Here is a 13,109-nt window from a genome sequence, read left to right as displayed (position 1 = left end):
CATGTCTTTTTGATACAAAATGTTGAACCCAACAGCATTTTCCTGTAGAGCTGCACAATGTTCTGCATGGATTTCTTTTGTACAAAAAATCATGCCAGGGTCATCTTCAGTAAAGACAGACTGTGACTCATCCTTACTTGTCAAACAAAATCTACAGAAATATGTAGCACTGAAGGACTGAACAAAACCAAACAGTCCATGTAAACCTAGATTGTCACCTGTAACTTTTATAACACAACCAAGCAATGGTGAGTCTGAGAAGGGCACCTCAATTCCTTGTGTTTCACGTATTTTAAGATCATCAACAAGAGGCTTTAGGATGTCATCAAATCGGTTAGTCTTCAGGTCTTGTGAGTGAAAGAGTGCCACAACATGTATATTCATCAACACAGAATTATATTTTGGGGACAGGTTCCTCAATATAAAGTAAATACGACCAAGTTTGTGAATCCCTTTCTTTGAACCTATGGGATTTGCTGTTTCAAACTCATCAAGATAGAGTTGAATCTGTAGAGCATATTTTTTCTGGGAAAACAAAATGCTACTCTTGAAGTATGAACCATCACATGTCTTTATAAGTGCCTTCTTGTGATGTTTGGCTTGCAAGAAACTTTCACGTAAGTCAGTGTTCTTGAACATAGACTTAAGAGTTCCTAGGATGGGTGTATACACAAATTTATCTGTTACAGGGACCTGACTGTAAACTTCTGTTGCTTTATCTCTGCAAACATCAATAGGATAGATATATATCATGTAGCCGACATGGTTGAAATTCATGGGTGTGTGTGTATATACAGACACACCCATGAATTTGCAGCTGCACACTCAGTAAGTTAAGCCTGTCCAGGCCTGGCTTCAGTCGGTGGTGTGCAGGGCAGCAGAGCACCTTCCGGTTTGGCGGGTTGGTTTGACGTTCTACCTCACCGGAAAATTAACTCCTCACAACGATAAAACGGTGGAATATTATGTCGCTGTCACGATAAAACGGTGGAGTATTATGACGTTATCACGATAAAACGGTGGAATTTTATGTCGTTACCTCGATAAAACGGAGCGAAAAAATTATGTTGATCCACGGCCTTTTAGGGCTTCCGTAGAAACTAGAGTGATTAAACTTATTTTTTTTTTTAATCCCAAAAGTTTAAAATAAATAAACTACTCCTCCCCGTATAAAGCACCGGGTTTGGAGCAGAGCTTGGTGTGACACTGGGAAATTCATTTTAACATGAATCAGCAGATGTGCGGAGACGGAGAGAGGGAAACGCTGAACGTGAGTCAGCAGCTTCTCCCTTCACATGGTTGAGATTCGTGAATCGTGACCACCGTCATGAGAGAGGACAGAGAGTTCAGCCGAGCCCACCGACGAAAACAAGGTTTAAGGATGTTTATCTGAAGTTCTTAGCTAATGTTACATGTTAGCTCGTTGGTCAGTCGACAGTTCCGGATGTGACCTACATTAAAGCGTGTTTTTAAATTAACTTTAGCTTTTAACTAAGTTTCAGGCATACCGTTGCCGTCAAAAGTCGCTGTAACCTGGCAACATCGACGACTGACTTTAAACTTAACAACGGCGTAACAAGGCGACATGCAAACTGATCACGTCCCCGCAGTTTTAGTTGTTTGTTTGTTTCACGGAAAAAACGACCTCAGCCGAACAAACAATCCCACATATCTTATGTAGTTAGCTAACACAGAGACGGGGCCGCTTGTTGCGTGTTTTCTACATTAGCAAGACATTAGCTGCCAAACACCTAGCTTAGCATTTAGCTAGTTCCTTGATTTCGATTCCATGGCAAGCGGTGGAAGAGGTATCCACAAGTAATAGTGCCAACACGACACTGAAAATACTTTACTACACTTTAAAGTACTGTATTCAAATCCTCACTCAAGTACAAGTATGTAGAGGTTAAGTGTTATCAGCAGAAAGTACAGAAAAGTATAAAAAGCAGAAGTACTTTGCAGTAAAAATGCTCTGTCATTGTTCATGATGTTTTTACATTAATGTCGCTGCTGCCTTCTGTTGCATTTTACTGCTGTAGATATTTAAGGCTAATTTTAACTACTTTATATTCTGAGATGTAGTGGAGTAGAGTAAAAGTAGAAGTACTTTGAATTACTACTGAACTGTACTTGAATAAATATACTTAGCTACTTTCCACCACTGACTATAACAAGTCACTTGAAGATAAAGGTCAATGATGAATTCACTTGCCAAGTGGAAATGCTCTATTTCTAGCAAACGGACAAATTTTGAATTAATCTAAATTTCTGAAGTTCTGCTCTCTTCTCTCTTGCATTGGTGTTGCTTTTCTCTCCATCACAAGTGAAGCTCGTATGTCCATTAACATTACTGCTGCTGAATCACTGTCCTTGTCATCCTTCGCTGTGCAGATGGAAAATGACGCAGGCCTAATGAGTGGACTCCAGAGAGAGAAGAAAAGGTCCCACAAAGACTCAATGATGGACGAGGAGGAGCTGGAGGAGCCAGATTTGGATTTCGAGGAATGTAGCACCAAGAGTCTCTATAAGGTGGACTGCACTGGTAGTGAAAGGAACGGTGGAGAAATTATTGACTATTAAGCTTTAAGAGTACCAACAGCTGTGATAAGGGGTGTGACAGATAACATCCTATATCATGATGTAGAGTCTGGGCACATGCTATTGATACATTGCCATCAATATTGTATTCTGTTGTAAGGTCAAAGGTGTATCCTTCACTGCAGATAACTGAACTCTGAACTGTTCTGCCTTGTGGTAATCTTTTGCCAGTTTATGGCTCTGTGTGTGTCAGGGTGGTACGCACTGTTCTGTTCAAGCCCTCTATAAAACTCTATGAAACAGTCAGCTTATGTGATGCAGTAAATAAATGCTAGCACCAGTTGTGATGGCTTATTATTTACCTTTTTTTCAGGAACCAAAAGGCTCACTTATCAAGAAAAGGCAACACTCTGGTGAGGTGGTTATAATCTAACTGTGTGTGTTTGCCATGTGTCAGCTTCATGGGCATCCGAAAAGGTCTTTATGTTGGAATTTAGTCTCAGTGGTAAAAAGTTCAAATTTCAGCTAAAACCACCGTGACTAGTCACATGACGATTGCGATAGATGGTGATAGCGTAATCGGAAGGTGCAGAAAAGCATGGGATAATCACAATCATCTGTTGTGTAAGTTTATGACTACCTGACATGTTGCAGGTCATTGTGGAGATGAGCCTGCGCTTTCCTCTGGCTTCCTCCCCGCTTATCCAATCTGTGCACCACAAGCCAAATGGGAAGTAGGAGGAGAAGAAGAGGTGATAGAGCAGATGTGACGTAAAAACGTGGGGTTAAATCCATTTTACTCTGTCAAATGAAGTTTGTCTGTGGGTGTTTAGATTTTAAATTCATCAGTAAACAGTTAATCCCCTCTAAACTTATCGGGACTAACACATAAACTCCCTCCTCCAGGACTTCCAAGACAAGTTGTTGCATTTGTGTTGCACAGCAGGGGGCAGCATTGATCAGGTAATTGTCATGCATGTCATTCAAAGTTTATTTCTGTTCTCACTTCTACTCATCATCATTTGTCTACATTTCTGTTCCAGCCAAATCCAGGCTCCATGTTGGAGTACTTGGTGTATCTAGATCACCAGCACCACATGGCAGACTGTCCCATTACCACAGCTATCACCCCTCCTGCCACTCCAGGGAGCCACAGGCTATGTCTGTCCATACCTGTTCCCAGTTCAGCCATAGCTTCTACAGAAAGCTCTGCAGTTAGTCTCAAGGGTCTCAGCCCCATGACTGACAGCTGTAGTCCCATTAGCTCTTTGTGCAGCATCACCTCTTCAGCAAGGGACACTCTCATATCAACATCCAGGGGTCCTGGCTGCTCTGAACGGGATCCTGTCAATGCTGCAGCTCACCTACACCTGTTGGGGGAATCATTGTCCCTCATTGGACACCATCTTCAGGAGACAAATGTGAGTCGTGAAAATAAAGAATTTTTGTCTTTATTTCTAATGATTACTGCTCTGAGATGCTGCGTTTGATATCATTAGGGTGTTTCATAGACATTAAAGAGGCTGCTCTTTCACTGGAACTAACTGGATATGTATATTTTTAATGTTTCAAATTATGATATGATGAAGTGCTGCTTTATGTACTCAAAGTGCTGCATGTTGTACATCTTTTTCGTTTATTTCTCAAACTGACACGTGAGGGGTGTTGTGCCTCTTGGGCACAGTGGCTGAGCAAATTACTGCCTGTTTGAGAGAAAATAACAAGAAATGGAGATTACTGAATGCTGCTCACTTAACCAGGCAGCCAGACCAAATTGCCAACTGAGAAGGTCCATGAATGCGGGGGTACAGATAAGTATGAGTGCAGTGGGGTTGAGATAGAGACATGAATCCTGGAGCCCGAAAGATGTGTTTTAGAAAAAGTCCAAGGACATGTTGAAAGCTGTAGAATACTGCAGTGGTACAAAACCCTTGACTGGTTTGTCAGCTGTATGTCTCTGTGACTGTAACTGACTACAGGATCGAGGAGGACAGGTTTCATTTCGCCTGTGGGGAACATCAAGCATATCCACTGATAATTGCCTTTGTCTTTGTGTGTCTGCAGAAAATGGTAAGTGTGTCGAGTAGCTTGTCTCTGCTCTTGGATTCTCTGCTGTGCGGCCTGGCTCCTCTGATCTGCCTCACCACAGAGGTACCAGAGCTGAGGAGCTGCACACAACACACACTGGTGAGAGATGCAGCCACTTAACAGCATTCACACCACATACTTAACACTGTTTATGTGCACGTGCATGCATACGAGTGACACTGCAGTTCTGCCAGTATGCTATGTGTTAAGGAGGAAACAACTGTTTCTTCTCTCTGTTTTTTGAGGCCTCCACTCTGGAAAACATTGCCTATTTGATGCCCGGGATGTGAGTGATCATGACAACTCTGCCAGCAGCACACAGGATGTCCTAAAATGCTGAAAGACGTTATAGGTTAGTTTACACTTGAAAAATAAGTCTATTTTGTTACTTACTTTAGTTTTGTCTTAAACATGCAGGTTTACCTTAAATTGTGAAGCCTTTTTCTTTAAAGATTTTCGTAAAGATTGAATTTTGTAATTTTCTTTTACTGACCAGATGCCTTCTGTCTGTGTCCCTGGACACACGAAAAGTGTCAATTTCTATTTTTACTGCTTCACAGTGTTGTTGATCAGGCATCACGTAGTTGAACTAGTCAGCCTCAAACATGATCTTGGATCTATACTCAAAAATAAAAGCTGGAGAAAATATACATTTGCACAAGTTAATTGTATATAACTGTATCTCTGGCACCTCTGCTGATACATTTGGCTCAATATGACCAGGAGTCATAGAAGCCTGTATTTGATTTCTCTGTAATTTCTCATTGTTGTCAAGTTGATGATGTCATCCAATAAGCTAAGAGCAGTCGTCTTTAAGTCAGTGTTTTCAAATTCTGCTCAGGGTTTATGGGACATCCAACCATTTGGAGTATTTCAAGCCTGAAATATCACCTCAATGCAAAGCACTTAGCAGCTAGCTCAAAGGTCAGATGTAGCACCGGCCCTGATGCTACTGTCTCGTCTCGTCTCGTCAAGCCTCACTCAAACAGGCATTCAGACTCAGTCTCAGTCAGTCAACCTGTGACACATGATATATGCAGTCTTGCAAGTCCTGAGTCTGTTCATTCCAGTGGAAGAGGAGAATGTGAGAAAGATTATGACTCATTCTTTTCCTCCATAGTTGCTCAAGTAAATATTGGACCCATTTTTCACAAGCAACATATCATCTGAACAGTGTAACGCTGAAATGACCTTTTTCAGACCGACAAATCAGGAGAAACTTGTTTCTGCCTCAGCAACACATTCTTGTGAGATCTGGACATCTGGAGTGAGTGTATTAAGCTAGCAGGTGAAAGCGAGCAGCAAAATAAGGCACAAACATTGAATTTGTATGGTACCTAGAATTGTATTGTTTTGACAGGGACAAGCAACAGTCCATTAGTAATGTATTAGTGCAAGAAATGGCCAGTGGGGAAGTGAATACCATTTCATACCATTTGCGCAGCTTGTGAATCAACTGTCGAGCATCAAACTTTTCCCATCTTTTTGTGATGTTTCTTTTTTTATGTGGAGCAACGGACTACGGGAGTTTACTCTTTTATCTCGTTGTAATTGAGCTTCTCTGCTAAGACACTGTCCTCCAGAAATGGCAGTGCTGCCTCAGAATGCTCTGCGATTCCTTCCTTTCTGTTGAGGCCTGAGTCTTCAAGGGTGTCATACGCTACGGAGGATGAAACGGCAAAGTGAATGCCCGTCTGTATGACCTACAGTCCTCTTTGGTTTACTTTACGTTATAAACTCGTCCGTCTCATGCCCTCATTTCTGATTGGGCATGACAGCAGCAGCATATGAAAATATTTACAGGCATATTGTACCAGTTATCAACCTCAACGACTGCAACCCCTGAAGCTCATCCACGAGTTTTGACACCTCATGGGTGTGTCAGATCAGACTAGAATGATTCACATGTGCCGCGGGACACACCTCCTCCGCCCCATCGTGGAATGTTTAGCAGCCTGCAGACAAAGAAACCTGTTGTAGGCACAAAACTACATTATGAGCGCATTCATGTGTGCATGCGTTCAAAATTGGGAGTGGCGAGACGGATAGCTCCCTGAGCTGAACCTCACCTGCCGAGGCAGCTTTTAGTCGTCGACATGTACTGAAGTTGTCTGGATGAGAGACATAAATCAGTGCCAACTGAACAGATCACGCAGAGAAGACAGCACATGAACGCAGCGTCAGAGACCTCCAACAGGTGAGTAACTTTTTTTATTGTTTCAGTGATACACCTGTTTACTAAACTGAGTACTAGTTATCTGAAAATTAAAGTGGGAGTTTATCTGAAGCAGCAAAGTTTCATATTTCTGTCTAATCTCAATGCAATGTGCACTGTAGTGTTTTTATACCAGCTGTGTCGTTCTGAGAAAGTGGTTGTCAGAGTTGTGTGAGCTGTGAATAGATGGCGCCTGTCATCCAGTTATACTCTTTGCTTTTCGGCTTAGTTTAATGCCAAGTTTGAGTTTCACCTTGCTGCTAAATGTGTGCAGTCTTTATCAAACACTGCTCTGTTGCGTGGTGCCATATGTTCAGTCCTCATTTCTGTGTGCATTTGTTGATGGATGTGTTTTGTGCATGTTTGCATATCAGTCCAAATATAAAAGTCCAGGTAGAAAATGTCGTAGGACAGGACTGGCAAGGTGTGGTGTGTTCTCAGGCACACCGAGAAAAAAAAAAGGGACCAAGTGACAACGGGAAGCAATGTGAACCGAAAGCTTCGTGTAAGAGCACAGCTGTTATCAGTTACCTTGGTTCTTGTTAATTCATGCACAGCAGGTGAGAGGATGAAGTGAATGTGTAGGTAAGAACCGTGATGCTCCAAGGAAACTTCATAAGAAGACTGTTGTTTTAACGATTCACGATAACAAACACTCCAGAGAGGCGATCACATGCATCACAGATGAAAAAGACAACACAGACATCATGGCTTTCATGTTTATTATAAGTCATCATGGCCTCATCCTGACCACATTATCAGGTGTCAGGTTAGATAACTAAGCTCCTCCCCCACCTGTCTCATCCTCAGTTTTTCCAGTTTTGTTTTCATGTGGTTTCAGCTCTCGTTTCAGTCTAGAGGCAAACCGTTGATTAAACCCACACGTATGAACACATTCTCACGACACACCTTTGATTTTGTTCACTTTCCAGCTATGAGTGAACACTTGAGAGGCAGCTACTACGAGTCCTCGCCCCCAGAGCTCAGACTCGTTCTTTTGGGAAACATTGGATGTGGGAAGACGTCGTCAGCAAACACTATCCTGGGCCAGCTGTCCCCCATCTCTCCTGATGCCTCCAGGAGCTGCCAGCTCCGACAGGGCGTCTCTGATGGCAGGAGAATGACCCTGGTGGAGGCGCCAAGGTGGTACTGGACTGGTGGAAAGATGGAGGACAGCGTACGGAAGGAGACGGAGCGAGCAGTGACACTGGTGGCACCAGGCCTGCACGCTATTTTGCTGCTGGTGCCTGTTAGCCAGTTCACAGAGGTTGGTTGTGGTTCCTATGTGGCCTTTCACTTGTGTTTTGCCGTTGTTTCTCATTTGCTCATGCCATCATCAGTGACATCTTTTTGGTAGTTTTACAAGTAAAATATTTGATTTAGAGTCGTGTGTTTCCTTATATATACAGTATTCATTGATATTTTTCTTTTTTGAAAATTTTACCATGTCTTTTTTTTTTTTACGGAAGCATCTTTAGCACCTGAAGCCCAAATATTAGCCCGAATAATGTTTCTCCTTTTCTTTCCTTGGTATTCCCAGATGGAGGGTCGTGTGCCGGCCGAGCTGGAGGAGGTGTTTGGGGAGGAGGCGCTGGATCACACCCTGGTCCTGCTCACCTGTGGGGACTACTTGATGGGAAGAAAAGTGGAGGTATTAGAGTTGCACTCTCAGTCTCAACCCTCCTAGTTTTAGTATTTTTAAAGGTATGCTAAGTGTCCTTCAGATATTCTTACAGTGTTTCCTCACCGTTCACGGTGTCCAGATTGAACTAATCATTTGCAGTTTGTAAGAGCAAGAGAGAAACAGTCTATTGCAAATCTGAATTGTTTTCCACAGGAGTACCTGCAGAGAGAACACCCAGGCTTGAGGCACATAATTGACCGCTGCGGGGGGAGGTACCATGTCATCAATAATCGCCAGCAGGAGGACAGGGAGCAGGTCCATGAGCTGCTGGAGAAGGTGAGAAGCTTTCACACACATTTTGCAGTGTGTATTCACAGCTCCTCTGTTTTCATACTGATGATGGTGGTTATCTCACGGTTTTGTCCGTTTTGATGTGTACTTCAAAAAACACTTTGACATGAGGGACGTGGATTTCATGACTTTTGTCAAGCACTTTTTCAGACATTGAATTTCTGTTTTGTTGTGGTCTTTTTAACAGATTTGTCTGTTGTTTCCCAGCAACACCCTGTGTCACACTCATATAATCACACCCAGCCGTACTCAGGACCAGTTTGGGTACTAATAATTAGGATTATTACATTGGAAAAAAACCCTGACCTGACATGCCATTTGTTCCACAGTGGAGATTAACTGCAGGAATTAGTGAATAACAAGATTTGTTTGTTTGTGTTTGTTTTTTGTTGGCCTTTAACACCTTCCAAAAACATCATTCATATTCCAAAACATTCAGCTCAATTAGGACATGCAAGCCTCTACTTTTCTCATTCACGCTTTTCATATTTTTGAATGGATGTAATGTTCAAAATTCCCACATTTTTGCACTTTTTCAAGGTTTTTCAGCTGCTTTCTACTCATACTTCCATCTAGAAACACCATTCAAACTATCATTAACTATCAATCATTCACAACATTTGAGACTTTCTCTCATTAATTCAACCTTTTCATATCATTCATACAATTGCAGTTTTAACTTTCATTTTGGTTTCATTTATCAAATAACGCAGTTCAGCTTCTAGCTCACACTATATTTTGAATCATTCAGCCCCTTCCTTCTATATTCCTTCTTATACTTTTTCATGCATTTATAACTTTTATCGACCCATTCCTACTTTTAGCAGAAACTCCATTCAAGTGCAGTTTAGCATCAGCTTTTCAACATCCCGCATTCACACTGCAGAAGTTTCTTCAAAAATCGCTTCTCTGGGTATAAACATGACACTGTAATTGGAAACACGAGTATGAGAGACATTTCCTAAATGTATTGTTCCTTCATGTATCTATTTATGCTACAGGTGGACAATTTGGTGAAGAAAAACGGGGTATACTATATGAAAACAGCCCAGGAGAGAGAGCTGGAGAAACTAGTGAAAGAAAGAAGGAGAGAGCTCATGGAAAGTTATAGAGCTCAAAAAGAGGAGAGAAGAGAGACGGCCGCCGCGACACACATCACAAACACAGAGACACAGAGGAGTGTCGATAGAGGAGAGGAGCGCAGCGACGCCTCGGAGAGGAGGAGAGGAGAGGAAAAGGATGTTATAGAGGGAAGAGTGGGTGTGAGCCAAGTGTCTAACGGGCTTCATTCAGCTCCAGCACCAGAGCGACAGTCCTATTCAGAGCAGCGTGATGACAGGAACGTGAAGAGAACACCCAGTTTCAGACTAAATGCAGGTAAACACCAACAGAAATTGGCACTGGATCCCATTTTTGTATCCAATGTTGCTTCTACATCACAATGAAATGTAAAAAAAAGGAGAAATGTGAGCAGAAAATGAACAGGACTCCCTGTTTTCCCTCTGTAGATGGAGCTATACTCTCACAAATGTCTGATGCTAAACCATCTCCAAAAGTAACCACTACTTGTAAGTCACGGGACTCACTGTTACTTTATAGTTTGCTTCTATGATGTTTGAAGTTTAAAAACATTTAAAATCTTCAATATTAAACTCAATTTCCACCCAATTGTTTCCAGTTCACCACAGAATCAACAGCTTTGAAGAGAGATCCCCTGAGGCCTCTCCGACCTCTGCTTCTCATTCGCCTGTCTTCTCCTCTTCCCCCTCTTCGCCAACCTTCACCTCCTCTCCTTCCTCCACCCCGGCATTCCCCCCTTCCTCCTCATCCTCCTCGTCATCCTCTCCGGAGCTACGTCTGGTGCTGCTCGGGCGATCTGGGGCAGGGAAGAGCACAGCTGGCAACATCATACTGGGGCAGGAGGAGTTTGAGTCACGCCCTGACAGCCTCATAGCGATCACTCAGGAGTGTGAGAAGAAGAAAGCTCTGGTTGAAGGAAGACGGGTAAGTTATTAAGATGTTGTTTGCTTGCACAGTTCCACCAAAACCACCAAACAGCTAACGTTTGACACGCTCTTCTTGTTTTGTGTCTGGCTGATTTCCTATGAGTCGACTCTTCATATCGCTGCATGCATCTCCTCTCTCACCTGCAGGTGGCGGTGGTGGATACTCCAGACTGGTTCAATTCAGAGAAAACTCCAGATGAGGTGCGAGCTCAGATCTCCTCCTGTGTGGCTCTGTCCAGTCCCGGTCCTCATGCCTTCCTCCTGTGCGTCCCCTTAGACCAGCCTGCAAAGACCGAGCTGCAGGCTCTGTCGGCCCTCGAGTCCGTTTTTGGCCCAGAGGCAGTCCAGAAACACACTCTGGTCCTCTTTACTTACGCAGATCAACTGATGGAGAGCGGGAAGGCTGGAAACGACAGCGTGGAGGCGTACATTGCTGGTCAGCGGGGGGATTTGTTAAAGCTCGTTGAGAAATGCGGGGACAGGTTTCATGTGATGGAGAACAGAGGGGGTTGGAGAAAGAGCAGGAATGTGGCAGAGCTGCTACAAAAGGTGGAGCAGACAGTGGAGGAGGCCGGAGGTCAGTGTTATTCTTGTCCAGCTTTTCAGGAGGCGGAGAACAGATTGAGGCAGAGGCAGGTGGAGATAGCAAGGGAGAGAAAGGGGAAAACATTAGAGGAAGGCAGACGAGGAGACGTTAGACAGCTCAGCTCTGAAAGGCGGGTTCTTTATCCCTACATGCAGCCTGTGGCTGAGGCAGAAGAGGAAGTGAGAGAGGACGAGATTGAGAAAACAAGGGATGAGGCAGAGATGAGTGTAAAAGACATGAATATCGAGAGCCTTCCTCCTATTACGCTTTCCAACATGTCACCTTCACTTCTCCGTTCCATTATGGAGAAAATGGAGTCTGGTACAAAGAATTTACCAAAGCTGTTGGCAGATAGCTCTGTGTGGGTCTGTGAGGGGGCAAAGAAGGTGAAAAGTAGTCCAGTGTGGGGGACAGTCGGCAGTGGAGCACAAAATGTCCAGAAGATGGTGGCTGATAGTTCTGTGTGGGGGAAGGTGGGAGCTGGTGCCGGACATGTGTCCAAACTGGTGGGAGATAGAGTTCCCAAGGTAGTGGTGGATGGTTCTGCATGGGTGGGATCTGGAGCAAAGGCAGCAGCCGCAAGTCCCATGTGGGAAAAAGTAGGTTCAGGGGCAAAAGTGATGGCAGAGAGGTCCATGCGTGTCGGAGCTGGGATTGGATCCGGGGCAAAGAATCTGGCGCAGAGTCCTATGTGGGGAAAAGTAGGATCTGGGGCCAAAACCGGAGCTAAACTGCTGGCTGACAACTCTGTGCGAGTTGGAGCTGGAATTGGTGCTGGTGCAAAGAAGGTGGCACAGAGTCCAGTGTGGGGGAAGGTGGGCTCCGGGGCCAAAGCGGGGGCCAAAATGGTGGCTGAGAGCTCAGTGTGGGAGAAAATTGGGGCCGCTGCTAAACAAGTGCCCAAAGTCGTCATAGGGGGTGCGCTGCTGGGTCTGGTGCTCGGTGTGTTTTTGGGGGGTGTGATCGGCGGAGCTGTCGGGGCAGCTGCTGGATCCGCGGTATCTGAGGTGGGCAGACGAAAATTCAGCAACGACAACACGTCAGAAAAGACCGATGATGCTACAAGAAATGTGGCAAGAACAGTGAACGACGGCATGGACTCTCTGGTCAAACAAGGAGAGAAAGTCCTGAAAACTGAATGAATGAATAGAAAATTTCTAACAAATGTGAAAACCTTTATTTGTTTTGAATTAGTACCACCAGAATGTATAATTCAAAACCCAAATATTTTTTCAATTTGGCAGATCGATGAGCTTTAAAGACACTTTTCTGTTAGTCTTAGTCTATTTAAATATGATTCAAGTTAAAGGGTTACTTTCAAAATGCTTTTGTCAAATGGGCTCAACTGTTCTAATGAACAAATGCCTTGAGATGATTCTCAGCTTCACCATTATTCCATGACCTGCATACGTTTAATTCTGACAGTTAATGAATGAGGATGTGTGACTTTTTAAAAAGGATAAATCCAGATTCCAGATTTTGACAAAATGAACTAAATCTGACACGTATTTAGGTGTTTGTCTTATAAACTGTGTGGAAGAGAAATGTGTAAGAAAGTAAAAGTACAATTATCATTTTTGCCAAATCTTTAACCTTTGATTCATTCTTTCCTGTCCATCTGCTGAATGTAAACTTTATTTTTGTAAGTCATTGAACAAGTTATATATAAATCCAGTGTATCAGTCACTTCGCTCTTATCTC

The 13,109-nt window shown here is 43.5% G+C and overlaps 1 protein-coding gene across 1 annotated transcript; it reads left to right on the top strand.

Moving 5' to 3' along the window:
* The first annotated feature begins 8,035 nt into the window (after window positions 1–8,035).
* Window positions 8,036–12,833, top strand: LOC143319810 (uncharacterized). Its single transcript, XM_076729034.1, has 7 exons — window positions 8,036–8,108; window positions 8,382–8,492; window positions 8,679–8,801; window positions 9,818–10,193; window positions 10,325–10,384; window positions 10,495–10,820; window positions 10,970–12,833. The coding sequence occupies exons 2-7, from the start codon at window positions 8,382–8,384 to the stop codon at window positions 12,548–12,550; spliced, it is 2,577 nt and encodes an 858-aa protein (XP_076585149.1). The 5' UTR covers window positions 8,036–8,108; the 3' UTR covers window positions 12,551–12,833.
* The last annotated feature ends 276 nt before the right edge of the window (window positions 12,834–13,109 follow it).

The sequence above is a fragment of the Chaetodon auriga genome, chromosome 4, assembly GCF_051107435.1.
Source record: "Chaetodon auriga isolate fChaAug3 chromosome 4, fChaAug3.hap1, whole genome shotgun sequence".
Classification (NCBI taxonomy): Eukaryota; Metazoa; Chordata; class Actinopteri; order Chaetodontiformes; family Chaetodontidae; genus Chaetodon; species Chaetodon auriga.
Note: the sequence above shows the minus strand (reverse complement) of the source record. Positions and strands in the feature narration are given on the sequence as shown.

Coding starts and splice junctions, on each gene's coding strand:
- LOC143319810 (XM_076729034.1), top strand. CDS start 8,382: ATGGAGGGTCGTGTGCCGGCCGAGCTGGAGGAGGTGTTTGGGGAGGAG. Junction 10,194..10,324: donor CAGTTTCAGACTAAATGCAG/GTAAACACCAAC, acceptor TTCCCTCTGTAG/ATGGAGCTATACTCTCACAA. Junction 10,385..10,494: donor TCCAAAAGTAACCACTACTT/GTAAGTCACGGG, acceptor AATTGTTTCCAG/TTCACCACAGAATCAACAGC.